Here is a 27,349-nt window from a genome sequence, read left to right as displayed (position 1 = left end):
AATTTTCAAAATATGCAAATACACTTCCTTCAAGGGAAGACTGGTAGGTAAGAGGACAGCCAGTTAAGAATTGTTTCTTTCTTTGCTACCGTCCTGTTAAACCCATGAACACAAGCCCCACTGGCCACAAGAGCCAGGACATCAAATGATATGTTCTTTGGGTGGTAGCCATAAAAACCAGGGTACCAGATGAAGACCGCCCTTTTCAGAAGATGTAATACGGTTCCTGTACCACACCAAATATCAAAATGAGTGTCATGGAAAAAGTTAATGAGCATTATGAGAAAGAATCCTTTAATATTGTTATTTAAGGACACTGAATGTATAAAAAACAATTTTAAACTGACTTTTGTATGTATTAGCAATACGGATATTTCAAAGTGACACTTGGAGGTAAAAGCTATGACCACTGCTTCATGTCACTTACAGAAGAAACAAGGAAAATAGCATATTTCTCAAAAGCCATCCAATTAGATATTTCTTAATTGGATACTTAGGTTCTGTGTGAACAATAATATCCATATGGTTTTATTGTAACCTTATGTATATATGTATTAAATTGGCTTTATAGTCCCCTCATTCTAGGGCTTAAATACTCTTTTTTACACCAAGGTCATTACATTACCAGGAACAAATGGAATCCTCTCTCAAATTTCCACTCAAGCAGACAAAATGATATACTTGATCAGTTAGGAATTCAGAGCCTGAGGTCAGAAATTTAGTTCAATATGGTGATTCTCCTGGTTTTCATGGGTCAAGACTGAGGGAAATAAAAACTAAAGTAAATATTCTCTCAACATAATAGCAGAACACAAAGCTCAAGGATGTCTCATCATTTCCGCTCCTTTCGTAACACACGCTACACAAATACACTATTGAACAGGTGAAAGATAAGCACCATAATCATTCTCTGGTCTTACCCAAGATGATAGCCCTAGTGTGTATCTCACAAAAGAGAGTGCCCTTCTCCAACTGTGGTGTTCTTGTTGGTAACATTAATCATATCTCATACCTGTAAGGCATATTATCATTTTTTAAAGAGTATTTTTCTTGATCCACTCATTGTTCCCTTCCATTTGTCATAAAAACCTCCCCATCACCTACACATCCTCCCACTCCTGCTATGAACACTTGACACACATGGCATATAAATCTCTCTGTGTCTTGCCCAAGCTTTCAGTTAACATATCATAATTCTGGGAGTCCATTTGTGCACTACAAGTTTCAATTATTCATTGTGGCCAATCTAGTTTTAATAGATCAATCAGAGCACTGCATGTCCATGTAGGTACAGAAAACTTATCAAAAATGTTAGGGGAGGGCAGGGATGGTTGATATATGAAACCCAAAAGCCACCAATGTTTCCCCAAAAGTAGCATTTATTCTTTTAAGATTTAGGGAGATATACAATATATTAATAGTTATATATTAGTTTAATTACGTACTAGAAAAATATGTCACTCCCATATCAAGCCCCTAACTTCAGAGATAGTAGAGAGCTTAGGACAATAAGTAAAAGAATTCATTCATTTTAATACTATCTTTTTAAAAATCACTAACATCTAATAGTATATATAATATAGAGGTATAATAAAAAAATAATTGTAATAGGGACACCTGGGTGGCTCAGTGGTTAAGCCCATCTGCCTTCGGCCCAGGGCGTGATCCTGGAGTCCCAGGATCGAGTCCCACATCAGGCTCCCTGCATGGAGCCTGCGTTTCCCTCTGCCTATGTCTCTGCCTCTCTCTGTGTGTCACTCATGAATAAATAAATAAAATCTTTAAAAATAAAAAAATAATTGTAACATACACTAACAATTCAAGTTGGGAAAATTCTCAAAGAAAGAAAAGCAATAATTTGTAATGCCATCAGCACAATACAACACAAAAGAATAAAACCATGTGAGCAAACCAGGTATTATTTCTAGAGCAAATATGAGTGAAACTGGAAGAGACTTTACAGATCAACAAAACCAACTCCAAGTAAGAAAATGAAATTCAGAGAGGGTAAGATCCACAGAAGCTAAGATCACTGAGCCAATTAGTCACCACAATGGGACTAAACCAACTCAGCTCACCCCTGATTCCAGGGACTTTAAGTGGCTGGCTCTCTCTCTGCTTTATGTTTGAGAGACAGCCACTGATGATGAAATTAAATTTGATTTCCATTAACTGCACACAACAGGCTATGTTATTTGTTTTTCTACTAGGATTCCTTCTATTTCTCTGACATTTTCTTAAGTGTCCTTGCATAAACCTGAATGACCCAGAACACAAATTCCAGCACTACTGCAATTGCTTACAAAAGCCAGGACAAGTAGTTCACAGATGAGAAAAGAATGAATGTGAGAAATTAATTCTAATCAGGCTTAAAACTAAAAGTGGGCTGCAAAAGCCAATTAAATTTAAAATTTAGACAGTCAAAGGGACTTTTCAAAATGGCCCAGATTTTTAAACACACATTTAAAAAGCAAATAAAAAAGAAAAAGGTCAGAAGAATAATATACATCTATGCAAAAATCATAAGTGACCAAGTATAAAGAGGACTTGGATGATAGCAGGACGGAGTTATTCAGGACTGGTCTGTGATGGATAAAGCAGTAGTTTTTCTATTCAGCCATTTAAAGATATCCATTGATCACTGGTTTAATCTATACAGTCTGCCTTTTATAACAATGCTAAATACCCACCATGCCTCTGAATTACCGTGAAATGACCCTATAACAAATTTTGCTGCTGCTGCTGCTACTGCTGCTTGCACTACCACTGGCTAATAGTTTTAGATCATTTACTCTATTTGCTGCCTTACTAAGTGCTTAGCTTACTTACTCTATGTCTCCATTTAATCCTCACAATCCTTATTTTCCCATTTCTCAGAAACCTGAGGTTTGGAGAAGTTAAGTAATTTGCCACTTAACAAGTAAGTGGTAGAGTCCGAATTCAAACCAAAATCAGACTCACGGACCCATCTTCCAGTTTCTGTGGTAATTTCCATGACAATATGTATATTATCATCTCTTTGTCTTCTATGTGGCAAGAATCTATAGAGTCAGGTGGACTGGATTAGGGGATCCCTGGGTGGCGCAGCGGTTTGGCGCCTGCCTTTGGCCCAGGGCGCGATCCTGGAGACCTGGGATCGAATCCCATGTCGGGCTCCCGGTGCATGGAGCCTGCTTCTCCCTCTGCCTGTGTCTCTGCCTCTCTCTCTCTCTCTCTCTGACTATCATAAATAAATAAAATTAAAAAAAAAAAAAAAAAAGGAACTGAATATAAAACACGAACAGGAATGAGCTGCCACAATTTCACACAGTGATACTGCTTTAGGCACCGTATATAAAATAGTGACAATTTATCCTAATTAAATCATTACTATTGCATGAGGTCCAATAAATCTCTCAAAAAATAATTAAGGTTTGCCTTTCAAATGCATTAATATGTGTAAGTGCATCAATGTAGACAGTTATCTAGGGAAGACTGCTTTGAAACCAAACAGAAATTGCAGAATGTTCTGCTTCATCGACAGGAAGGCAATGTGTGGCAGAGGCCACGTGTACTTCCAAAGGCAGTATCGAGCACAAGGAGGACACTCCTGTAGCACCTACTATGACACCAGTGCTTGATGGAGGTTACCTCAGTGCTTTCCTTCTTCACTAAAGGAAAGCACAGAACCAAATGAAAAGAGCAGTAGAAATGTGGAATTGGAGTGTTTCAGCACTGAGCAAATAAATGAACCTCACAGAGGTGAGGAAGCAGGAGAAATAGTGCTCAAACCTAAAAGTGGTTCAGAAGAAACCCTCCAGAAAGAAAAGACCTGGATTTATGATATTGTTGTTCACTGTATAACACTCTGAAAGATGAAACAGCATAGAAAATAATCAAAATAAAACCTTAGTTCAAGTAGCCCCCGAGGCGATTGGGGGCTCATATAGGCAAGGTCCCTCAAAGGCATCCAATAAGAATGTGTTAGGCACGTGGGATGCGCGAGGGTACATGTTCACTCCTTTTTAACTTCCTCTTAATGCTGAAGTAATTCCACCTTTCCTGCCTGAAATGTCACGCCGAGCCTGATCTCATGGTGAAGGAAAATATCAGGCTCACATTCTGAATAGCCTATACAAGCTAAGGAAGTACTGGAACAAGAAACTGCATTAGTAGCATCAAGACAACTCAGAAAAATACATCTGAAACAGATGCATTATAACATTAAAACAAAGGTATAATGAGGTCACTTCAACAGCATGTGAAATTTTGACCAGCTGGTATACCAATCAGCCGCTAGTACATCACCAATTCGGTTAATTCAAGGTTCCTAAATCAGTCTTTGCCTGAGGTAATACAGCAGAAGTCTAAAGCCCTGTGGGACAGCATTCTTGCTCTGCACAACAGAAATGCAGGCAAGAGAAACATGAGTAGCGAACGTATAATCCAAGATCGTGTTAATGGGAAAGTACTGCCAAGTGACACAGCCAAATAAAACAGTTTCAGTAGAAAGGCTGAGTACAAGAAAGAAATGAGGTGCTAACTAGGAATTCGGGCTATGCAAACCAGCATTTTAATAAAGAGGAAGAGGGAGGAAGTGAATGAAGGGGAAGGAAAAGGAGGAGAAAGGAGAACAGAGCTGGAAGAGGAGAAGGGAGGAGAAAGAGCTTTCAAATCTCAACAACAGTACCAAGATGACATCTCAGTCTGCTGATGTGCTGTTTCAGAATGACGCTACACCTACAGTCATAAAATATTTCTGCAAGCTGACATTTTTTAAATGTTTCATTTAGCTGTATGACTCTGTTGGAAAGGATCTGACTCAAAAGATTACCAGCTTAATTAGATGGGGGGGAAAAAAGTAAAATAACCATTGTCTTTGAGTACCAAGTAAACCTCTTTACTTTGGCAGTTAGAGGGTAGAGGCAATGAGAAGGGAGGGAAGTGAAAACCCAAAGGTGCCCATGGAATACAAGATAGTTGTTAAATAGCTCTGCATGACAAAGATAATTTTTTGATGGATTTTGAAATTTCCTGGAGCTGTGAAGGGGATGCCAGAGAACTAAGTTCTACACAGAGGACCAGCTCAGAACAACTCCATTGACAACAGAAAAAGGAATCAGGAGAGAAGAGACAGGCTTATTCAGAAATTTTCCAAAATGACTGCACTGCCGAGTACATGATACAAATGCCCTCCTCCTTACTCACAGAGTTATCAGCAAATGCCACATTGCTGATATGACTTGGTTAGGATGGGCCTCTTACAGGAACTAAGAGGGGTGCCTAGTTCTGTGTTCTGCTGAGCAGGAGGTGAAAATGGCACACCAGCAAACACAGACATAACATAAACCGGAAAGACTTCTTTATTCCAAATCTTACAGCTTCAAAACTATAAGCCAGTATAAAACGCCATATAGTGCCACCTAGAGGCAAAGAGGATAGAGAACCTTTACCATGGGTGATGGTACACAACCTCTTCAACAACAAAAAAACACTTATCCCCACTGAACACATTTTTAAAAAGATTTTTGTCTCCCAAGTTGCATTTACTGGATAATAATACTTTTTAAATTAGACACATAACTGATATCTGTTGATATTATTTTTCTTTGTAGACTTTTTCACCTCAATTAGATGACTTTTCAAAGACATTAAAAGTAAGGGTTTTTTGTTTGTTTGTTTGTTTGTTTTAATTTTAGGGAGAAAGAGAACGAGCAGGGGTGGGGGGTACAGAAGGAGAGTCTTAAGCAGACTCCACCCTGAGCACAGAGCCCGGCATGGGGCTCAATCTCATGACCTGAGCTGAAACCAACAGTAAGATGCTTAACTGACTCTGTCACCCAGGTGCTTCAGAAGTAGGGTTTAAGACAAGACAATCCCAAAGACACAACAGGAAGAACACTCAAACTGCTTGTTCAAGTTTCTGAATTACTGATAGATAAGTATTCCTACCAGTAAGTAATACTACCAGTAATAGCAAAGATAATTGCACAGGCCACAGCAAGAAGGTTTGGAAATAAATATAAATAAATACAGATAATAATATATAAAAATTCGTTCACTAATTGTGACAAGTATACCATACTAATGTAAGATGTCAATAACAGGAGAAACTGGGTGTGAGGTATACAGAACTCTGTACTGTCTCTGCAATTTATCTAAAAAACCTAGAAATATTCTAAAATAAAAAGCTTATTATAAAATTGAATATAGGGACTATAGACTCCTCTGACTGATGTCAGCATGCTAAAAGGAGACTGACTAATGCCCAAAGAGCAATATTCCAAACGCCTAATGTGAAAGAAGATAGGCTACCGTGGTTCATAACCAATTGAAGAGCAACAGGAAAGGCTCCACGTGACCAGGGTGGCCACAAGAATTAATATGATCATCACAATGCCTTGGACAGAGCAGATGCTTATGCATGTCTTCTTAACTACCTGATGAATCTAGAACTGCCTCTATAGGCATGTGCTGAGTTGAGAACCAAATCTTGGAGAAAGTATTTGCTGTTTCCTCTAGTCAACTTCAGAGACTAATCAGGTACATCCCCCCTTAAAGGTACCTGTCTCCCCAACACTTCCACCAGGGGAAAAAAAACTGACCTTTCCTTCTTCCTAAAAAAGAACAGTCATCAGATAGGAGACCCCTCAACTTCTAGCCTCCCATTCCCACTTTTAAATGCATTTGTCTTTGCAGTCATCCTTCAGTCCTTCATGTCCACCTTAGTCTAAAATAAAAAGAAAACGGAGGGGAGAGAGGGGAGAAAAAAGAAAAAGAAAGAACAGAAAAAAGAAAAAGGAAAAGGAAAAAGCATGCCTTCCTATGCTCAGGCTCCAGGCCTTACAGTGACTTGAACATACCCGAGTCCATGACTCTCTGTCTTTAATGTTCTTACTTAGAAATCATCCCATATCTCTTCTTTCTTTATTCTCTTTTCCAGTTTTCTCCTCAGTATAAATATTCAATTGTTCCCTTTAAACAAACAGCCTACAAAAGACCCAAAGCTCCCTTTCATCCCATGTTACACTACTACAACCCACTCTCCTCTTCCCAAGAAAATTGGTCACTCTTTCTAGATCTTCTTCACAGCTTCCCTTTCCTTCCTTTCCTACCAGTAAATATTTGTATTCCACAGTCCTTGTTTTCAGCTTCGCACACTTCTGACTCTGCTTATGCTCCCCTAGATGACTGCAGCCAAACTCAGCTGCAACCATGGCCATAGATCGTAATTCTCCACATCCATCCTAGGCAACCGTGCCAGCCTCCTGAACACGGTCATCTGCAAATCCTCCACTCAGATGTATACCAAACTAAACTACCTCTCTTGACCCCAACCCCAAAACCTACTTCTCCTTTCCTGTCATCCCAAATTTTGGGAATAGGACCAAGAAATCAGATCAAGAGTTATTTTCAAATACGTTTCCATTTCCCTCATTTGCCTACATGCAGCCACCAAATCCAGTAAATTCTACCTCCTTAACATCTTTCAAGTCCATTCTTCCTTATCTGTCATATCAGTTGTTTCTTTGGTTGGGCTGCATTGGTTTTCTCTCTGATGATTATAAATAGTCTTCTAAACTAGTCTCCTAATGTCCAATGCTGCCTACACCACTCCATTCCATGGGATACCCTGAAGAATTATTTTCTAAAATGCCAATCTGATTGCAATATTCTTAAAAATCATTAAAGACTCCTTAGTATTTTTAAACTAAAGCTCAAATTCCAAAAAAGTCACTCCCTTCATGAAGCAGTTTATACCTCTCTCTAACTTCATCTCCCATCACTTCTCCATGCTCCAACCACCCCACAATACATGGTCCAAGGATTCATCACTCTCTTGTTTCCTCATGCCTTCAAATATGCTACCACCACAACCTGTAATAGAATACCTCTTCTCTGCCAGGATAACTTCAAATATCTCTTGAAGAATCTCTGGTAAGTCTCCTATTATTATCCTACGGATAAACATTTCCTTCTGTGCCTTGGCCATATCTCTTTCACTGTGCTGACTGTGTTGAGTTTCTAGTTTATTTATCTGTCTCCTTCACTAGGCCATAAACAAAAGGACAGCACATAGGTCCTTATCCTACAACTAACCTGTTTCTGATCTGGTCCCTAAGAACACATGGCATCCAAACACAAAGGCAATCTATATCCAACTCAGCTCAACCAACACCTATCCCTAAGTAGATCGCCTCTGAGCCAGTGACCTGGAGAGTGACAGGTAAAGCATATAATTCTGACGAATCCAGCCCCATATATTTGGCAGGCCCAATGCTTATTAATTCTTGGTTCACAGACAGAGAAGTAAGTAAGAATCACTTCTAAAAGGAAGCACGTTCACATATCTTACCATCGAACTCCCAAGCCTTCATTCCCCCTGAATGCAGCAAGCAAATTCAATTACGCTATTCAAATCCAACTAAAGCATTTCGGCAAATATTAAGTATTCAAATCACTTTGGAGGAAGGATTGGGATGTCTTAGTGAGATGAATAGACAGACATATTAAAGGGATAGCAGACTCATCCAAGTGGATTTCAGCTGCTAATTTCCACAGTTTTTAATTTCTTTAAACAACCGGGCCCTAAGTGAAATCTTTTGCTCATCATTTGGGAAGCCTTGCGTTTTAAAGGACCCAGTTAAATATAACTCTGTCCTGGGGTTACTGTGGGAAGTCCATTCCTGTTTTAGCTAATTGATACTGAAGCAGTTTTGTCATTCCCTGGATTTTCTGTAATGTACCACATGCCAATTAATCAAGTTAGATTAGCACAAGAGAGGGAATGCATTGAAGCTCTGCATTGCAAAAGAAGACTTTATTTTCTCTCCTTGCTATGGAACTTTGTGCCAGTGGAGTAATGGGAAGAGATCTGAAACAGTCAGTGTTCTGTGGTGAAAGATGCTACAAAAATACACTGGTAGTGGAAAAGCAACTGCTGCCAGGCAGCTGAACAAAATCCTGGCTGTCAAGGGTGCTCTACAAAACGAGAAGCTCCAGTTTCAAATGCTTTCTCAAGGAACACTTCCCCCCTTCCCCCCCCACTAGACCTTCATTTGCAAACTCAAACAGGTCCCCACTGGACCACACAATCTTTCCAAATCTTCCCTAACTGAAGCCTCCATGAGAGAAAACTCATGTTAATATATATTCACAGAGGCTCTTCACTTCCTTGCTTAGTGACAAAATACATGGTCTTAAGAAGCCAGGGTCAGGAAATCCTCAAAAGGCAGGCAGGCGCCCACAGGACTCCACATAGCTGTTTTCCAGGCACGCGCAGAGGCTGTGCTCAGCAGCAACGTCAGGGGAGCATCATCAGTGACTCCTGCCTCCCTCCTGCCCCCAGAGATGTGGCCAAACGCTTCTGGCTATTTTGGAAATCTGGTCAACGTTTTTGCCTGCTTTTAATAATTCTAATATATCGTGACAGGTTTATTTTTTCAGCACTTTTCTTCTCCTGGGGGTTCTCCTAGGTGTGCCGGTGGGAAAGAGAAGAAAATTACTATTCTGCCAAGCTCCAGCCTAGAGAGGAAATATCAGAAACTTCAATCCATCAAAGCAAGGAGGTTACATGAAGCTGTACACAAGCTACACAAGAGATTAAATGTTTGGACGTGTGGAGGCAAAAAGCAACAACACCAACAAAAAAAAGAAAAAAAAAAAGCCAGTCCTGGTTGAGAACTGGTTCTCGTGACAACACCCATTTAAAGGAGAAAGAAACTTCATCCATTCTGCTGTCACGTTTAAAATGGTGATCTCTCGTCATCCTCTTCCTAGGTTGTAACGACAGATAAGCAGAGAAAGAGATTCCATTTTCTTCTTCTGGTGGCTAAACAGCTCATTCTCGATGCCAGTGGGTAAAATAGAACAGGACCATGGCCCCATCTAAACTCTATCACCTACTCTAAAGGAAGATGATAGGAGCCATATTACTAATCAGTTAACAGAAAAGATAGTGGCAGAAAGAAAGAAAAGGAAGAAAAGAAAGAAAAAAAGAAAAGAAAGAAAAAGAAAGAGAGAGAGAGAGAGAAAGAAAAAGAAAAAGAAAGAAAAAGTAGATCAGATCTAAAAAGAAGGACCCAAAAGGTACCTACACATTGATATAGAGCTGGATCTGCACTTAAGCCACACAAATAGGGCAGGTATCTATTTTTATGATAATATAAGGGGATGGCTGGGGAGTGAACATTTGCCAGGTACCTCCCACTTGAGGAACATGCTAAGTTCTTTAACCACAACTCAGGAAATGTACTTATTTTATTTTTTTTAAGATTTTATTTATTTATTAATGAGAGATACACAGAGAGAGGAAGAGACATAGGCAGAGGGAGAAGCAGGCTTCCCTCCCTCCCAGGGAGCCTGATGGCAGGACTCGATCCCAGGACCCTGGGATCATGACCTGAGCTAAAAGTAGACACTCAACCACTGAGCCACCCAGGTGTCCTATACTTGTTTTAATTAAGGAAACTGAGGTTCAAAGCAGTGAAGTAATTTATCTAAGGTTACCAGTGGGGAAGTTGCAGAGCCGGGATTTGACTCCCCTCACGCCAGCTCAAAAGGAGGTAATATTTCCAGAATAACAGGCACTGCTACCAAAAACATTTTCCATCTATGATGCAAAGACCCACAAGACAGGCTCCAACAAGTTCAAGTCTTCTATTCAATCCTGAAGGGTGAAAAATACAAAATTTCATACCTTCACACCTTTATGTACAAATAAAGGTTACTTACTAGAAAAAAAAAAAAAAAGGTTACTTACTAGTAATTAAGTCGTTTACTAGGAGTTACTAAAATGTGGAATTCACAGAACAAAATTAAGGACTTAAGAGAATTGAGTAGGGACTTTCAGCATGCCACTACGAACTCTGGCTGCCCAAGAAGGGCGTGATGGTTAATTTTATGTGTCACCTTGACTGTGTCACAGAATACCCACATATCTGGCTAGACATAATTTCTGGATATCTCTATGAGAGTTTTCTAGATGAGATTAACATCACAATTTGTAGACTGAGTCAGGCAGACTGCACTCTCCAATGTGACTGGGCCTCATCCAATCCGTTGGAAGGCCAGAATAAAATAAAAGGCTTAGTAACAACTCTTTCCCCGTGCCTGATTGTCTTTGAGGCAGAATGACAGTCTTCTGACTTTGGACTTGAGGATTTGGACTGGAACTTATACCACTGGCTTTCCGGCTTCTCAGGCCTTCAGACTCAGACTGGAACTGTATACCACTGGCTCTCTGTGGTCTGACTTCTCAGCCTCCATAATCACATAAGCCACTTCCTTACAATAAATCGCTTTATATAAATCATACACACAAAACCACCCTAGGGTTCTGTTTCCAGAGAATCCTGACTAACATAAAAGGACGACACCAAAAAGCTCTTATAGCCCTGGACATATTTGAAAAATCAGGATTTCCACAATTCACAAGGAGGAGATTTTCAGTTAATCTTCAAGTGAAGATTAACTAAGTTGGTTGGTTGTAGATTTCAAATGCTGGTAGAGCTTTTTAACAATAAATCACTGTGAGTCCTGTCACTAAGGATATATTTATTGTGGATTACTTGACAAGTGCTATCGTATATACAGATACATGATAGAACCAACATCTAACAACTAAATTTTATTTTTTATTTTTTTTTTAATTTTAAAATTATATTTGATATTTTGGTTCAAATAAGAATCAATTATACCACTACTGCCAAAGCAGATAGATACATATTCTACATGGTCCCACCACCAAATTCCCTAGGAAATGACACATCATTGTTATCCCAAGTTTTTGCACTGAAAGGTAACAGAGTTGGGGCAACTGAACTGAGGGTTGTTCTTCACCTCTCTAGGAGTCCATATCCTTAAAATATTGAGAAACATGACCTGGATGATAAGGTAACCCCAAATCCTTTTGCAACAGCCTCTTACTCATAATTCTTACAGTGAGAAAGTTACTCTTTTCGTTTGTCTAATGTAAACCCTTCTCTGTTTTGATTTGAGCCTAGGTCATAAACCTTAAATGATGTATGCAATGAATTATCTAAACCACAACACATGCCAGGCCTCCAAGAGTCACCTTTTACTGGATGTGTGCTAAGATCTCCCCACAAGACACATGCCACCCAACTCTGTACCTGAGTCCAACCTCAAGATAGCTCTCTACCTTACAAGCTTCTAAACATACAATGAATATTTCCATTTTTTGAATCTGGAATGGTCACTATGTAGGAAGATAAGGCTCTCAGATTTAGGCAGAAATTGTTCCCTTGGCTTTCCCGAACACATTCAAGTCCCCCACCTATTCCTGGACAGCCTCTGAATCTTAACTCTTGACTTCAACCTTGATCCTCCAATCACTCCAAGAGCCAACATCTGGTCACTTCCAAGTTAGGATGAATTCTCTGTCTTCCTATAGCTAACGTAACCCTAACTTCTGCTGCTGTTCATGTAACCCATCATCAAACACAATAAGCCTGGACCAGATCTCAAAGTGATCCAAGAGAGGTATTATAACGAAAGAGCAGAAGTGGGAAGAGAGAATTGCTAAGGGAATAAAGAACAATAGTTCTTCCAGTTTACTAAAGATGTAGGCTGAGAATTATCAACATGGAGACTGAACTATCTCCTGGACAGTGACTTCTAATCCAGGAGCATATCACACCCCTTAAACTACATACAAAATCCTGTGTGCAGGGCAGCCCCAGTGGCGCAGCAGTTTAGCGTCGCCTGCAGCCGGGGTGTGATCCTGAAGACCCGGGATTGAGTCCCACGTCGGGCTCCCTGCATGGAGCCTGCTTCTCCTTCTGCCTGTGTCTCTGCCTCTCTCTCTCTCTCTCTGAAAAAATAAATAAATCTTTAAAAAAAAAAAAAACCCTGTGTGCATATGTGTGTGTAGTACTCAAATCTCTCAGCAGATTCCCAAATAGTAAAAGAAAGGCTAGAAATCATGGCTATGATGAAATGCTATCAATTATATATACAACATTATAGAAAGTCTCTAGATAGGTGAAAAATAACATGGTCTTTAATGTGATTTATTATAACATGTATAATAATGATATATCTAGTTTAAGAAAACTCTGTTTTATATTTCAAATTCATTCATATTAACTAATTTACAAATTCAGAGACCTACCCCAGGATGAGTCTGGGGGATGACATGAGAAGATGTGAGAACAAAGCTTCAGAAGAAGACACCTCAAGTGCCAGTCAAACAGCAAGAGTATCATCTCTCACATCTAAGAGCAGACTCGGGTATCTGAACTGACAATTCAAGAAGATGTAGGTATCACAGGTTACTAGCCAGTTCTGAGGCTGGCTGGTACAGAAAACTATATCTCCTTACCTTCCCACCCGCACCTACCAAGTTGAAAATGTGAAATTACAACACCCCTCCCATAAAAAGTAGGTTTCTGTAATGTGCACCACATAAAGAAAAGCAGTCTCCAGCAAGGTGTGAAGTCTACTGTGAAAGAGCATAATATCACTGTGAAAATATTTTTGCTACTTTCACACATCACTTCGGCTAGTACAAAAAAATACTGCTACTGTAATTATATGGATTCAGTAAAACCTAATGAGGCCCTCTTGGCCTCCAACAGCAAATGCAGAATATAAATGATAATGATTTTCCTGAGATCTTCAAGGAATGAAATGTGGAGGATATTCATCTGTTTTTCTCCAGATGCAATACTGGCTCAAACTTTTACCCTTCAGAATATTCTCTGTCCTTTTGTATCCATGTACTAAGAACCGGTAACTAGACAGCTTGTCCACAACCTAAATTATGTTCAGAAATTTTAAATTAGAATCAAGGACAAATGTCTGTGCCTCCCTAAATGTGACTTGCCCTAGCAACCCATTTATTGGGTGAGTAAGGGTCTAACTCCATATAGACTTCTAGATATTCAGAAAAAGGAGCAAGTCGGCCATGCCAGTTATCAATGTATTGCCTCTCAGCTGGAAATCAATCCTCCGTTGACTGCTCGGTGAAAACTGAGTTGGGCCCTTCAAATATTTTTCCTTTGCCAGCAGTACAATGTTAAGCTCTGTTAGTAGAGATCTCTGAAAAGACAGGGATTACTGGTGGATCCCAGGTGTCCGGCAGCCTAATAAGCAATAGCACTCAGCCCCCCAGGAGCTCCCACTGTGGGCAGCTGCTTCCTCCAAGATACCACCCCCAAAATAGCTTTCCCTGGAACCCCAAAAAGCAGATTTCCAGCAAATTCCAGAACACAGATATCCAGCAATTTCAGCAGCATGAAACCATTACCACCTCTGTGCCATTCAGTGAGTCACACCTGGGGGGTTGGGAGGAAAAAGGCTCTTCCTTAAGGCATTCAGTGTCAGTCTTAGGGGTAGCAACCGCTCATTTACCCACTAGTTCTATACTCTCTGGAGTTTTCTTTACTTCTTACTGGACAATCCCTCATTGCCCCAATTTTCTATGTTAGAGTTAATAATTCTTGATATTGAGCTTTCCCTGATCCATTATTATGTGGTTTCTGTCCTGCAATCCAGTCCCAAATGATACACCTGCACCTCTGAAAGGCTGGAACATGAGAAATAGCTCTGAGAATGCCCAGTCAGAAAAGCTGACAGGTGAACTGCCATGCACTTAATTAACTCTGTTAACTGCCATCCTTTGCAGAATGGAGGATGGCAGACCAGAAAGAGGGAGACATGGAGCACCACATTTACCAACTGCTACCCTGCAGGATCCTGGGTTGGACAGGAGACATCCTTAAGGAAGCAACCAACCAGTTGGAGACACCAGGCATACACAAACTAAAACTTCAAGGCAGGAAATACTGAATGCTAAGTGAGGGTCATGGGCCACAATGCTATAGGTCAACGACAGGGTCTCAGGCTAAGAGGCTATGAGTTTCTATTTTGTCACAGCAAGAACAAATTACCTGCAAAAGCCTTGTGCCACAGAAAACAGAGACTGGTCTCTCTTTAAGTGGTTCTCCAAACCTCACTTTGTCCTCCAATAACGGGGTATTACTCAAATCCAATATATTGTGGACTCCTGGCTGTGACCAGTTGCCTTTTGCTTCAATGTCAAGAGATATACCTAAGTAAACACTCAGGCTGAGAAAAAGAATTTAAAAAAAGAAAAGCCATTTCAATTTAAATGTGTCTTTAACAGAAGGAGTCCTTCCTAAAAGATTTTAAAGAGGAGATTAGGGAAACATGGTGACTATAATCTATCAAGGCCAAATAAAAACGCCTTCAATAAAGCCCCTCCGCATGAGGCTATTAAGAAAACCCAATAACCGCATGGTGGAGAATAAAACCTTGTCATTCACTGAATGAGAGAAAAGTGATTCGGTGTAGAAAGCAGGAATAAAGAGTCTACCTTTGGCTCACCACAAGAGTAACAGTGGGGAAGCTCAGGAAAAGAAGCCCAAGAACAGGAGGGTTCTAATGAACCATCTGGAAGGTAGGAGAGAATATCAAAGGGAGCAAAAATGAAATTTTCTGATGATAAATGAGAGTGGTTTTCTAATAAGGATGAGCCACAAAGGATGCCAAAGGGGTTGTTCAAAATGAAGGATATTCACTTCACTTGGACTGAATAATTATAGGCAAGGAGCACAACCTATGGGGGGAAACCCCATAACCACACTCCTGCAAGAAAAAATGGGGAATGATGGTGATTATTTTTAAAGAGAAGGCAGTTGAGATGGGACGGGTTATGAATTTGGACCTCTGAATAGAGTAGTATTTCAGTAATATGTTGTAGTCCAAATTATAACAAAGCTTACTTCCCTGTATAGCTTTACTCATCTCTTCTATAGAAACATTCCCCTTTGTTTCTGTGTGAATATGAATGAATCACTATTAATTATAGAATATTTACAAAATCTCCATAATATAATGATGTCTTCATTTATCAAGACATATGTGTATTTACTTAGAAATATGAGGTTACTTTGTATTTTACAGGCTGGTAAAAATCTCAAAAAATTCTAGAAACTAAGATAAGGTTGGCAATGCTTTATTTTGTCAAGTAAAGGCATATTTTTAAAATACCATCACCATCACTCCATAAAAGAATATTTTAATAGTTAAGAAAGTAGCAAGGAAATCATCTCAAGGCAGAGAGTCCTTTAAACTGAACAAGTCTGCATTTACAAAACTTGCTACATAGCTCTTATATCAATAATTATTATCCTGTAAGATCAACAAAAACTTGGTCATGGACCAGGACTTGTAAATACACTCAAGTTTGAGAACTACCAGCCAAGAAGACGAACACAAGCTAGATACACAGTCTTAAAACTTAAAAAAAAAAAAAAAAAAAAAAAAAGGAGCATTTTGAAATTTTTTAGTAACAATAATAAAGACAGAAATAGGAAGAAAGAAAGGCTCATTGTGAACAATCTTAAAATAATCAGGGGGATATTACAGCTTGTCCATGTGTGTACGTAAGAGAAAAATTGGATAAAACTGACCCAGAGGGAGTAATCGAAGGGGAATGGAGACAATGCAGACACACTGAGGAAACAAAGAGTCTACAGTCCAGAGTGAAGAATGAATTGCAGAGCCTCCTACCTCCTCCACAGCCCCCTCGGTGTGCTCACTGGACTGAGTGCATTCCCAGGAACCATACACAGGGCACAACTGGTGAAACAGGACAAGGCAACTCCAGGGACAAAAGGAAAATAGAGCTTCTTTGAGCACGGTCCAGGTAGGTACTTATTAATTTTTTTAAGTCAGAATAAATAGAGGATTTGTATGGGCTCCCTCTGGTGGGTCTGTCAAACACATGAGATTTGCTTATTCTTTGCAAAATAAATGCCTCACATGTTTAGTAAAAATTTAGTTTTGAAGCAATTGAACAATGGTGCTCAAACTTTTGAGTCTCCCAAATGCTTCTAGGCTCCAAAAAATCATAATATTTGCCATTATTTGCAAACAATGATAATGCCTGCTACCACTCACCTTCTCTTCCCCTACCAGGTAATCAGTGTTCTGATCTTGGTGTTTATCATTCCCATGTATTTTTCTCACACACACCTACACATTTAAAAACCAAAACAAACAAAATTGTGTGACTGGGGGGGGGGGGGGTGGATGTGGAAAGAGAGAAGGAAAAAGAGCTAGAGCAAGTGAAAGAGACAAAGCATAAGTACACAATGAGAACACTTGTTATTTGGGCATATTCTAAAACATCTATTAAGAAAGACATCGTAGGGGCAGCCCAGGTGGCTCAGAGGTTTAGCGCCACCTTCAGCCCAGGGCCTGATCCTGGAGAGCCAGGATAGGTCTGACATCAGACCCTGCATGGCGCCTGCTTCTCTCTCTCTCTCTCTCTCTCTCTCTCTGTCTCTGTCTCTCAGGAATAAATAAATAAAATTTTTTAAAAATTAAAAAGAAAGACATATAGTTTACTAGCACCTGGGTGGCTCAGTCAGTTAAGCGTCTGACTCTTGATTTCAGCTCAGGTTATAATCTCAGGATCCTGAGATAAAGCCCCCTGCCGGGACTCTGAACTGGGCATGGAACCTGCTTTAAGATTCCTTGTCTCTCCCTCTTCCCCCTCCCTGCCCCCCAGCACCCTGGCTCTGCTCTCTCAATCTCTCTTAAAAACAAACAAACTAAAAAACAGTTTGGTATCACTCATAACTTCTCTCAAAATTGTATTAATTTTATCCATAATGACATAAGTACTCTATGTTAGCTACAATAAAGTATTCAATGTACAAATAATGCCAATTGTCCTTTATTCTTTATACTTCAAGAAAAAAAAACACCAGATTACAGAGCATACAATTTAAAAAAAAATACAAAATATCTCTACATAGTAAAAACTATATGCACTCCCCATAGAATGGTATAAGACTTGTGGTTCCTCTAGACTCTTGCCATTGTCAGGCTAATTAATTTTTGCTATTCTAATGGATTTGGAACAATACCAGGTTCTTTTACTTTTTTGACTTTGCATTTTGTTATTTATTGGTAAGGCCAGTTCTTGCTTATTGGTCAATCACATCTACTGGTAGGCTGTTAATGTTGACGATAGGCTATTAATTTAAAAATTAAATAAATTATTCATATAAAGAGTGTATAGTATATGTGCTTAAAGAATAATAAAAGCACATACATGTGTGCTCACCACCATATCCATTTTCAGAAAAGAAAACAGTACCAAAAACTTTGCAGCCCCCTTCATGCCCCTACCTGATCACAATCCCCTTGCTGCTCCTAACAGAGGTAACAATTAAATTTTTTCATTCTTCCCCTGCATTCCTTAATTTTTCCTCATTGTACAAACCCCTAAGTAACATACTGATTAATTTTGCCCATTTTCTAAACTCTATATAAATGCAATCATACAATGTAAGCTTCCGTAACTTTCTTTCTTTGCCTACAATTACTTTCCACATTCATTCATTCAATGCATATAGTTGTGATTTACTCATTTTTATAGATAGGACTCACATACCATCGTATAAATATAACCACAATTTACTTATCTGTTCTATTCTTGGTAGAAATATGGGTTGTTCCAGATTTGGACTACTACTAAGACTGCTATGAACATTCTCATCTATCTACTAATAAAAGCACTCAAGAACGTATCTAAGTATTTACATGGAAGTTAAATTTCAAGTGTGTGGTTTTATACTCCACCACAGCATTCCCATGGCTCCAAGTATTGGCCAATACTTGGTATTGACAGACTTTCCCTATTGGAGTTTTTCCAAACTAAGACTTTTAATTTGACCAACATTAATCTCTTAGCTGTATGCACACAAATATCTTCACCCCTGTTGCTTGTCTTTTAAGATCATTTATGAAAGGCTTTTGTTAGGCGGAAATCTTATCTTAAGGTAATCATTCTTTAACAATTTTTTCAATTCAGGATTTTTTTTTGCTCAGGGAGTCTGAGTTTGAGATATTATACTCTACCCCCAAGGTGATAACAATAATCTCTCATATTTTCTTCTTTGAGTTTTAAAGACCTCTTCACAAATGGATTATGAATCCATCCAGAATTGAGATTTTCATTTGGTATGAGATAAAGATCAATTATTTTTTTCCTATACAGATAATAATCTCAGAGCAATTCATGCAGAATCCATCACTTCCCCATTTACGTAACATCATTTCCATTTATAATAATAAATTCACAAATATGATGAGAGCTTTTTCAAAGTTCTTTATGTGACTAACCTTGTGCCAATAATAAGCCATATTAATAACTAGAGCATTATAAGTCTTGATGTTTGGTAAGGCATGACCTTATACCAATGCTTGTAAAAAATTGTTCTGGCTAATCATAAATTTGTTCTTCTTATGAATTTGAAGATTAGACCTTCAACTTCTCCAAAATACCCATTGGATATTTTGATTAGATTTATACTGAATTTATACATTGATTTTGGGGAACTGCCATCTTCATGATATTGTTTTCCTAACTATGAATCTATGATTATGGTATATCTCTACTTTTTCTCTTCTTTTATGTCTTAATAACATCTGGTAATTTTATCAATAAATATCTCAAGCATCTTCTGCAACAACTATACATACCTAGGCACTTCAAAGTTTTAGTTGATACTATGAATGAAATCTTTATTCCATATGTTTTCTAATTGGCTATTACCTATGGCTAAGAAACATATTTTTCCATATTGTCTTTGTATTCATCAACTTTACTGAACTGACTTATTAGTTCTAATGATTGACCTGAATATTCTAGTCAGTTTCTAGGTAAAACAGTTTTAGATGATTAAAGCTCATCTAAAGGAGCTTTAATCTCATGTTTTCCAATGCTATACCTTCCATTTCTCTTTCTGGCTTACTACATAGGGTAGAACTTCCCACATAATGATGAACAGAAGCAGTGATGGCAAGTATTCCTGATTTTTTGCTAATTTTGATGGAAATGTTTATAATGACTCACCACTAATGATGATGTTTGCTGTGACTGCTTGACAAACATCATTTAAGAAAGTTCTCTTCTATTCCTAATCTGCTAAAAATTTTTATCATGAGTCATTAATGTCATCAAATGCTTGTTTTTAAAGTCTAAAACATTAAATGCTGTCAAATTATTTTTCTACATCTATTGAGGTGATCACATGCTTCTTCTTACATCAGTTAATATAATGGAATAAATGTATTAATAGTAATGTGGTAAGACACAATATACCAGTGAATTAAATTTGCAAATATTTCATTTAATAATTCTATATCTGTTCATTAAAATAGAGAATCATCTATGTTCATAAAGATGAAACTTCTAAAATTTTCTTTTTCATCTAGTTTGTATATTAACATGACTAATCTCATAAAATGAGCTTGATAGGGCTCTATTCTCTGAAACAGACCGTACAAATCTTTCAGACTTGGTAAAAACATGCAAAATCATCTCAGAATGATGGAAGAGAGGCTATCATTAATCCTAGATTTAAGTGGTTTCAGTCTTCTACTGTATACAATGTGTTGTTCTATGATTAATATGTTCTGTCTCCTGTTTGGTTTTGTTTTTTTTTTTTTTTTTTTTTTTTTTTAATCTCAACAGTTGTCTCCCACATGAAACCAAGGAGCATCTCATGGTTGTTTGATACCTTCTTACAGACCTGGACCCCAGTTTGTGTTCAACAAATAATTTTCTGATTGACTGACAGACCCCAGTGTTTTGCATTCAGTCTTTAACCTTTTATCAGAAAGATTTCAAACACACACTAAAGGACAATGATTCTTTGTGTATCCAACACCCAGCTTCAATAATTATCAGTTCATAACCAATCCTCTCCTATTCATCCCCACATGCCAATCCCCATATTTTCTGAAGACAATCACAGATACTTGTTCATTTCAGGATGTATATCTAAAGGAAAATGACTTTATAAAAATATAATACCACTATCTTATCTTAAAAAATTAAAGAACTCCTTAAATTCATTCAGTTAACACCCAAATTCCCAATGGTCTCAAATGATTTTTTCCTTAAAGATGTTTTCTCTTGAAAGGATCTATGCATCGTGATTTCTTAATCTTTCTTTTAATCTATAGGTATATTTCCCTTTTATTTTTCTTGCAACTTATTTGACAAAATTGAATCATTTGTCCTGTAGAGCAGTGCTTGTCAAATGGTCTATGTTGAAGGAACAGTTTAAGATTTCCAATCTGTCTCAGATGAGACACGGTCCTACTGTGCATGACTACCACACAAACTGAACACATGCAACTCACCAGGAGTAATGAAGAACCAGTTTATATGCTATTCTACAAAAGAAGTCCCCTGATAACGTGCTTGAATATGATGGCTTAAACATTTCTAAGCACTACTGCTTAAACATTTCTAAGGTCTTCCTTTTGATTCTTCTGTTTATTTCATTATACACATCACATCACAGCACATTGCCGTGCATTGCATCACTGCTGTCACATTTCCTACAGGCCAGATTTTGCTTATTAGTTCTCCATGGCATAGTTTAACATGTTTCTGTGCCCTCTGTACTTCCTATAAATTTGGAGCTGGATCTAGAGATTTGATCAGGTTCAGGTCCAAATTTTTTGGCAAGATTTTATAGTTGGCATTGTGTTCTTCCATCAGGAGACCTAAAAGTCTGGCCCTGGCTCCTCTTTTTGTGATGTTGGTGGTCACTAATGAACAATATTATTACCAGTACTAAATGTCAAAAGCCAACTAGTAAATTTGATTGTCCAAAGTTTTTTTCTCTGAGAGACTCTGTGCCCACTGGTGAGGTCTCTATGGGCCCAGTTTCTGACACCATGCAGGTCTTCTAGCTGGCAGTTTAGAGTTCCCACCATTTGTGAAGATCTTAGGGAGACCTTGTCACCCAGTTGTGCTGGAGATGGGCTTTACTATTCCAGGCACTGTATCTGTTTTGTAAGATTTGGGACTATTAAAAACTTTACAACCCACTTCCCTTCTACTTTTTTAGAACAATGTTGTTTGCTTTAGCATCTTAAGATGACACTTAATTCATTGATTTTTCAGGGTTTTAAGATTTTCCTAAAAATATTTAAAACTAAATGAACTACAAGTATCTCTTTAGCTACATCCAACACATTTTGCTTTATTAATGTTAAATATAGATCACACAATTTAAGTAGGGTCTACCAAGTCTCTTCAAAGTAAAGTGACTATTTTCCTGCACACCTGAGTAGTCTGAAGACAGTATTTTCATTGCTGGCTAATCCTAAGTAATTTGCAATTTACTGTAATATTTCTCTTTATCCCATGACTTTATAACTGTAAGTTTTTATTTTTTTAAAGATTTTATTTATTCATGAAAGACACCGAGAGAAAGGCACAGACATAGGCAAGGAAAAGCAGGCTTCCTGCAGGGAGTCTGATGTGGGACTCGATCCCAGGACCCCAGGATCATGCTCTGAGCCAAAGGCAGACGCTCAACCAGTGAGCCACCCAGGCACCTTGTAATGATGAATTTTTAAATGTCTGAAGATATGAAAAAATTTTATTGTCCTCTCCTCCTGCTTTCTATATAAATAAACTACATTGTAGTCAAGCACAGTTCTATTTGTGTTATTGATTCTTTGACATTTGTTTAGACTTCAGCTGTCAACTAGTACATGAACAACTTATTTTAGGTATCCCATATGACTGCATAGCTCTGAGTATAGAATTTGCCATTTGTATGTATAGTTACAGGATTTCATTTTATTTTAGTTACAGAATTTTAAAAATAAACATAACTCAAGCCTGTTATACATGTTTTCAGATTGTCTATATCTTTACTCATTTTGGTGTCTTAATTTATTGGTTTTTGATTAAAGTCATTTAAAATCTTCTACTATGATTATGAATTTGTTTGTAACGAGGTAAACTAGGCTGAGCACCTGCCAGCCACTGTGACCCAGACACCCTATTACTAGCATACATCTCCTCCAGCACATTAATTGTAGGTGACATTCTATCACTTGGTCATATTTCTTAGACTTTAACTTGTCTGTGTTCATTTCCTTTTCATTTTCTAATAAGCCCATACCCTTATTAATAATATTAATTCTAATTTAGAAAAGTCAGCTATTCTAAGTAGTAAGAATTCTCATTTAAGCAGCTCTGTGATCCTTCTTGTGTAAAGCTACCCTACTGCTGGAGTATCATGGATTCACAGGAAAACCTGAGGTACACAGTAGGCTCATATGGTGTGACTCATTTAATACAACAAAACAATGGTTACTTCTTAGTCTAGGGATCATATACTATACTTTTCCATGCCCAACAGTCCATTTAGCTTCTGTTCACAGGAAGGAGTTTTGTGATGATAATTGTTCCTCCTGTTTCCAAGAGCATGTTTAGAAGTGCAAAAGGAGTAAATTGAAATGAAACATTTCCTGTGTTTCATTTCATTCCATTTGTTTCTTATATAAAAACACAGATTTAAAAATATATGAATGAAAGACAAGTAGTACTACAGGATTTTAGGAAACAGACTCAAGCTTTTAGGGATTTTCATAATTTGCCAAAAAAAAAAAAAAAAAAAAAGGAAATCGGTATATTATATCAGCAAACAAAGGTGTTGGGTGCTTTTGAGAATAACAAGAATGTCAGATTTCCTGATCAAAAACCTCAAAGCATCTAAAGATACACTTCAGGAATAGAAACTAAGACATCTGACAATGGAAAAAATGTCACGCATCTACAGGTATAAGAAAGGGAAGGCTAATGTAAGAGCTTGGGAACAAGAACATAGTTTCCAATCTAAGCCAATAAACTGCCAGTCCCCTCTCCTGTGTAAGAAATTCACTGTTCTCTAATAATATGAATACCTAATTAACATTTACAAACTGAGAAGTGGAATTATCCAACTGTAGGTTTCAGCATTTTATCTTAACCATCCTGGACTGAGGATAAATTTGAGCCCCTGACTATTCATTCACATGAAGGAACCCAGAGAAAGGCAGGTCTCAAGACTGAAAGAATAAGGGCAGACGAGGGAAAACAAAGGACCACTAATTTCTGTAGGTACTAATACAACAAATCAATCAAAAAATATTGAGTCTTGGGCAGCCCCGGTGGTGCAGCGGTTTAGCGCTGCCTGCAGCCCGGGGTGTGATCCTGGAGACCCGGGATTGAGTCCCACGTCGGGCTCCCTGCATGGAGCCTGCTTCTCCCTCTGCCTGTGTCTCTGCCTCTCTCTCTCCCTGTGTCTCTATGAATGAATAAATAAAATCTTTAAATATATATATATATAAAGTCTCGGCCTGTATAAAGGAAACCATGAAGGATGTATAATTCACAAATGCAAAATGAGGTCTCGTTTCACTGAGCTAAACTGGTTTCACTGAGATAAAGTTTAGTGACCTCAACAAGAATGTCCATGCTGTCTATCAATGATAAGAAATGTCTCAAGACTCACCTCGTGCTTAGAGAAGAGTCGGACGCCCTCCAGCTGGTGGAACACTGGGTAGTGCTGGGAGTCAATCTGGTCGCGCCGGTAGACATCGCCCACTACCAGGAAAGCATCCAGCCCAGCATGCAGCAGGTCCCACTGGTGTGCAGACGTGTGCGCTCGCAGCATGTGATTCCCATTTAGGTAATAGTTGTCTCCCTTCTTCCGGCTAGGATGGTCAGGCGGGATGAGCAGGCTGTCAAAGTTCTGCCAGGTGGTGACGACCGGAGAGAGGTCATCATAGACCGAGAACATTGGCGTCCCAAAGCGGCCCACATACTGCTTGTAGAAGTGCTCCTTCACCCTCTCTTTGATCAGCCAAAGAGGATGATGCTGCTGGTTGTGCAGATTCCTGCCAACCCTGGAGAGGACCTTCTGGGACAGGTTGCTATAGTCGTCCTGAGGGTAAGATTTGCCCAGCAGCTCTACCACACTGCCTGGAGCTCTTCGGGCAGCAAACTCTGAAGCAGCAGGTCTCGAGCCCAAGGCCTGATGATGATGATGGCCTTTGGAGACACTACTGGCTTTCCTCACCAGGTAAACATGCATATGGGCAACTCTCCTGAGAGCTGAGCAAACCATTGCAACTCCTCTCACAGATTCTGGAAAGAGCACACATGCAAAACACAAGTCAAGCTTCACTCTGTAAAAGATAAGTATGTCCTGTGTTTCCAACCTGCTCCCCACTGTCCTAATGACGTGTTTCCCCTACTACCTCTTCCACACAGACCAAAGACCCCATTAAGGAAATCTGCTGACTGAGGCTTAATAGGTACTGCTCTACATCAAAAGAACCTTAAAATCATGTTAGATCCCTACTTTCTAGCTATTCTTCATGGGTTTGAAGACAACTTCCTTTATCGTGTCATGTCATGTCCTGAATCCCTCATGTTCAATAAAACTTTGTGTGACAATTTGCTTTTATTTGAACTATATTCTAGAACCAAAAGGTTTAGAGGGATCGTCTAAAAGACAAGGCTTGGTTAACCCTAACAATGTCTCATTAATGAAAGGAAGTACATGACTATATACAGCAGAAGACAGGATATTTAAAACAGACATCCTGCAGGTTTCTGCCCATCATTCTCCTAACCTCAAAACTTGCTTAACTTTGACACATAGACTTCCTGGTTATTCCACTGTATTACAAAATGTTATTATATAATTTACAAAACTGCTACTACAATTTGTTACATTAACTTTTTTTGATATTTCAAATAAAATATACCACTTTGGGTGATGGTTATTTTTATTTAATATTTATAAAAATATTAAATATTGGGGTGCCAGGGTGGCTCAGTCAATTAAGCATCCACCTTCAGCTCTGGTCATGATCCCAGGGTCCTGAGATCTAGCTGCATCGGGTTTCCCTTTCAGAGGGGAGTCTGCTTGTCCCTCTCCCTCTGCCCCTCCCTCATGCTTGTAAATTCTCTCTCTCAAATAAATAAATATCTTAAAATCTTAAAAAGAAAGAAAGAAATTAAGAAAGAACAACTTAAGGAACTATTACACAAAGCGTAATATTAAATATTATAGACTATACCAATGGACAGCTGAAGTTATTTTTATAAACACAAATCTTTTCTATCCTCACATCTGGTCATGTCATTTAAACTAAATACCAGTGCAGTATCCCACCATTATATTTTTGTTTTGTAAAAGAGCAAGCTTCTAATATGCACCTATATTAAACCAGGAATGGGGCTACACTTACTTGGGAAGGGATACAAAGCAGCCAGAAGACAGAGTACTGACCGAATCTTTTTTAAAAACATGTCTAGAATTTGGGGCACCTGGGTGGCTCAGTCAGTTAAGCATCTGCCTTCGGCTCAGGTCATGATCCTAGGGTCCTGGGATCCAGCCTCCCATCAGGCTCTTTGCTCAGCGGGGAGCCTGCATCTCCCTCTGCCTCTGACTACAGTGCCCTCCTCTGGTGCGTGAGTGCTCATGTTCTCCCTCTCTCTCTCTCTGTCAAATAAATAAGTAATATCTTTAAAAATTGGAATTTTTTTTATCTGTTGGGCTACTTTAAAGCATACAACCATGTAGTTATTCTACTTCAAGGCCCAATAATCATACTACGAAAATATATACCTTCACGATAGTAAGCTGCCTTAGGAGAGAATTCTATTGTTCCAAGTGACATCAAAAGCATACTGAGTAGTACCCAGGCATCAAGGTGCATCTAATTCAAAAGTGTAACTGAAAATATCTAGCTACAAGTTATCGTGTGTGTGATTGCTTATTAGAAGCCTGCGCATAGCACCTTTGCAGGAGACTGCCATCATGAGAAGATACCAGGAACTCCCCTGGATTTATTCATCTATGGCACTATTTTGTCAGTTGTTTCAAAAAGCATTTTTGGCTGAACTTCAGTGGAAATCTGTCTTCCCATATACGGTGTTCAGTGGATTGTCGATGAGATTTTAAATATGCATATGCCACCTTATACATCTTAGCACACAGTCACACTGTTAGGTTGTCAAATATCTAGCTCAGCACCCTTACCAAGACACAAGAAAGCATCTCTTTTCCTCCAAAAGTATATGCTGTTATGCAAAGGTCAGAATTCTTCTGGAAACATTCTATTGGTGCAGTGGTTCATGGAGTGCTATCTTTTCCTTCTTGGTTCCCAGCCCTTCACACATCCAAACCCACTTCTAGGTCCTGTTCCCCCATATGTGCCCACATATGTGCCCCAACTTCCTCATGCCTTTTTGTTCTCCTCACCCTACCTTTAGCTTGCGGAGGAAAGGTTAATGTTCTTGTCCTCTTTTCCAGACTTTTTATCTATCTGTGCAGCCCTGGCATATATTCCCCACTGTCACTTCTCCCCACTCAAGACATTTATTTGGTTTGTTTTTTTTTAAAGGAGATTTTATTTTTCTTATTTTTTTATTTATTTATTCATGGGGGCAGGGGGCAGAGACACAGGCAGAGGGAGAAGCAGGCTCCATGCAGGGAGC

General features: G+C 38.7%; 1 protein-coding gene and 1 long non-coding RNA gene across 3 annotated transcripts in view; one reads left to right on the top strand and one right to left on the bottom strand.

The window, feature by feature from the left end:
• Positions 1-24,965, bottom strand: part of FARS2 (phenylalanyl-tRNA synthetase 2, mitochondrial) — a 375,390-nt gene extending 350,425 nt beyond the window's left edge. For both annotated transcript variants that reach the window (XM_035710517.2, XM_049106000.1), the window contains exon 1: positions 24,351-24,965. In XM_035710517.2, the coding sequence (XP_035566410.1) occupies positions 24,351-24,965 (615 nt within the window). The remainder of the gene's footprint in view (positions 1-24,350) is intronic.
• Positions 16,348-25,297, top strand: LOC118353387 (uncharacterized). The gene is made up of 2 exons (XR_004812229.2): positions 16,348-16,675; positions 24,557-25,297. It is a non-coding gene; the product is annotated as an uncharacterized LOC118353387 (long non-coding RNA).
• Positions 25,298-27,349: the final 2,052 nt, after the last annotated feature.

Source organism: Canis lupus, chromosome 35, assembly GCF_003254725.2.
Source record: "Canis lupus dingo isolate Sandy chromosome 35, ASM325472v2, whole genome shotgun sequence".
Classification (NCBI taxonomy): Eukaryota; Metazoa; Chordata; class Mammalia; order Carnivora; family Canidae; genus Canis; species Canis lupus.
The sequence above is the reverse complement of the archived record's forward strand: the minus strand, read 5'-3'. Positions and strand labels throughout refer to the sequence as shown.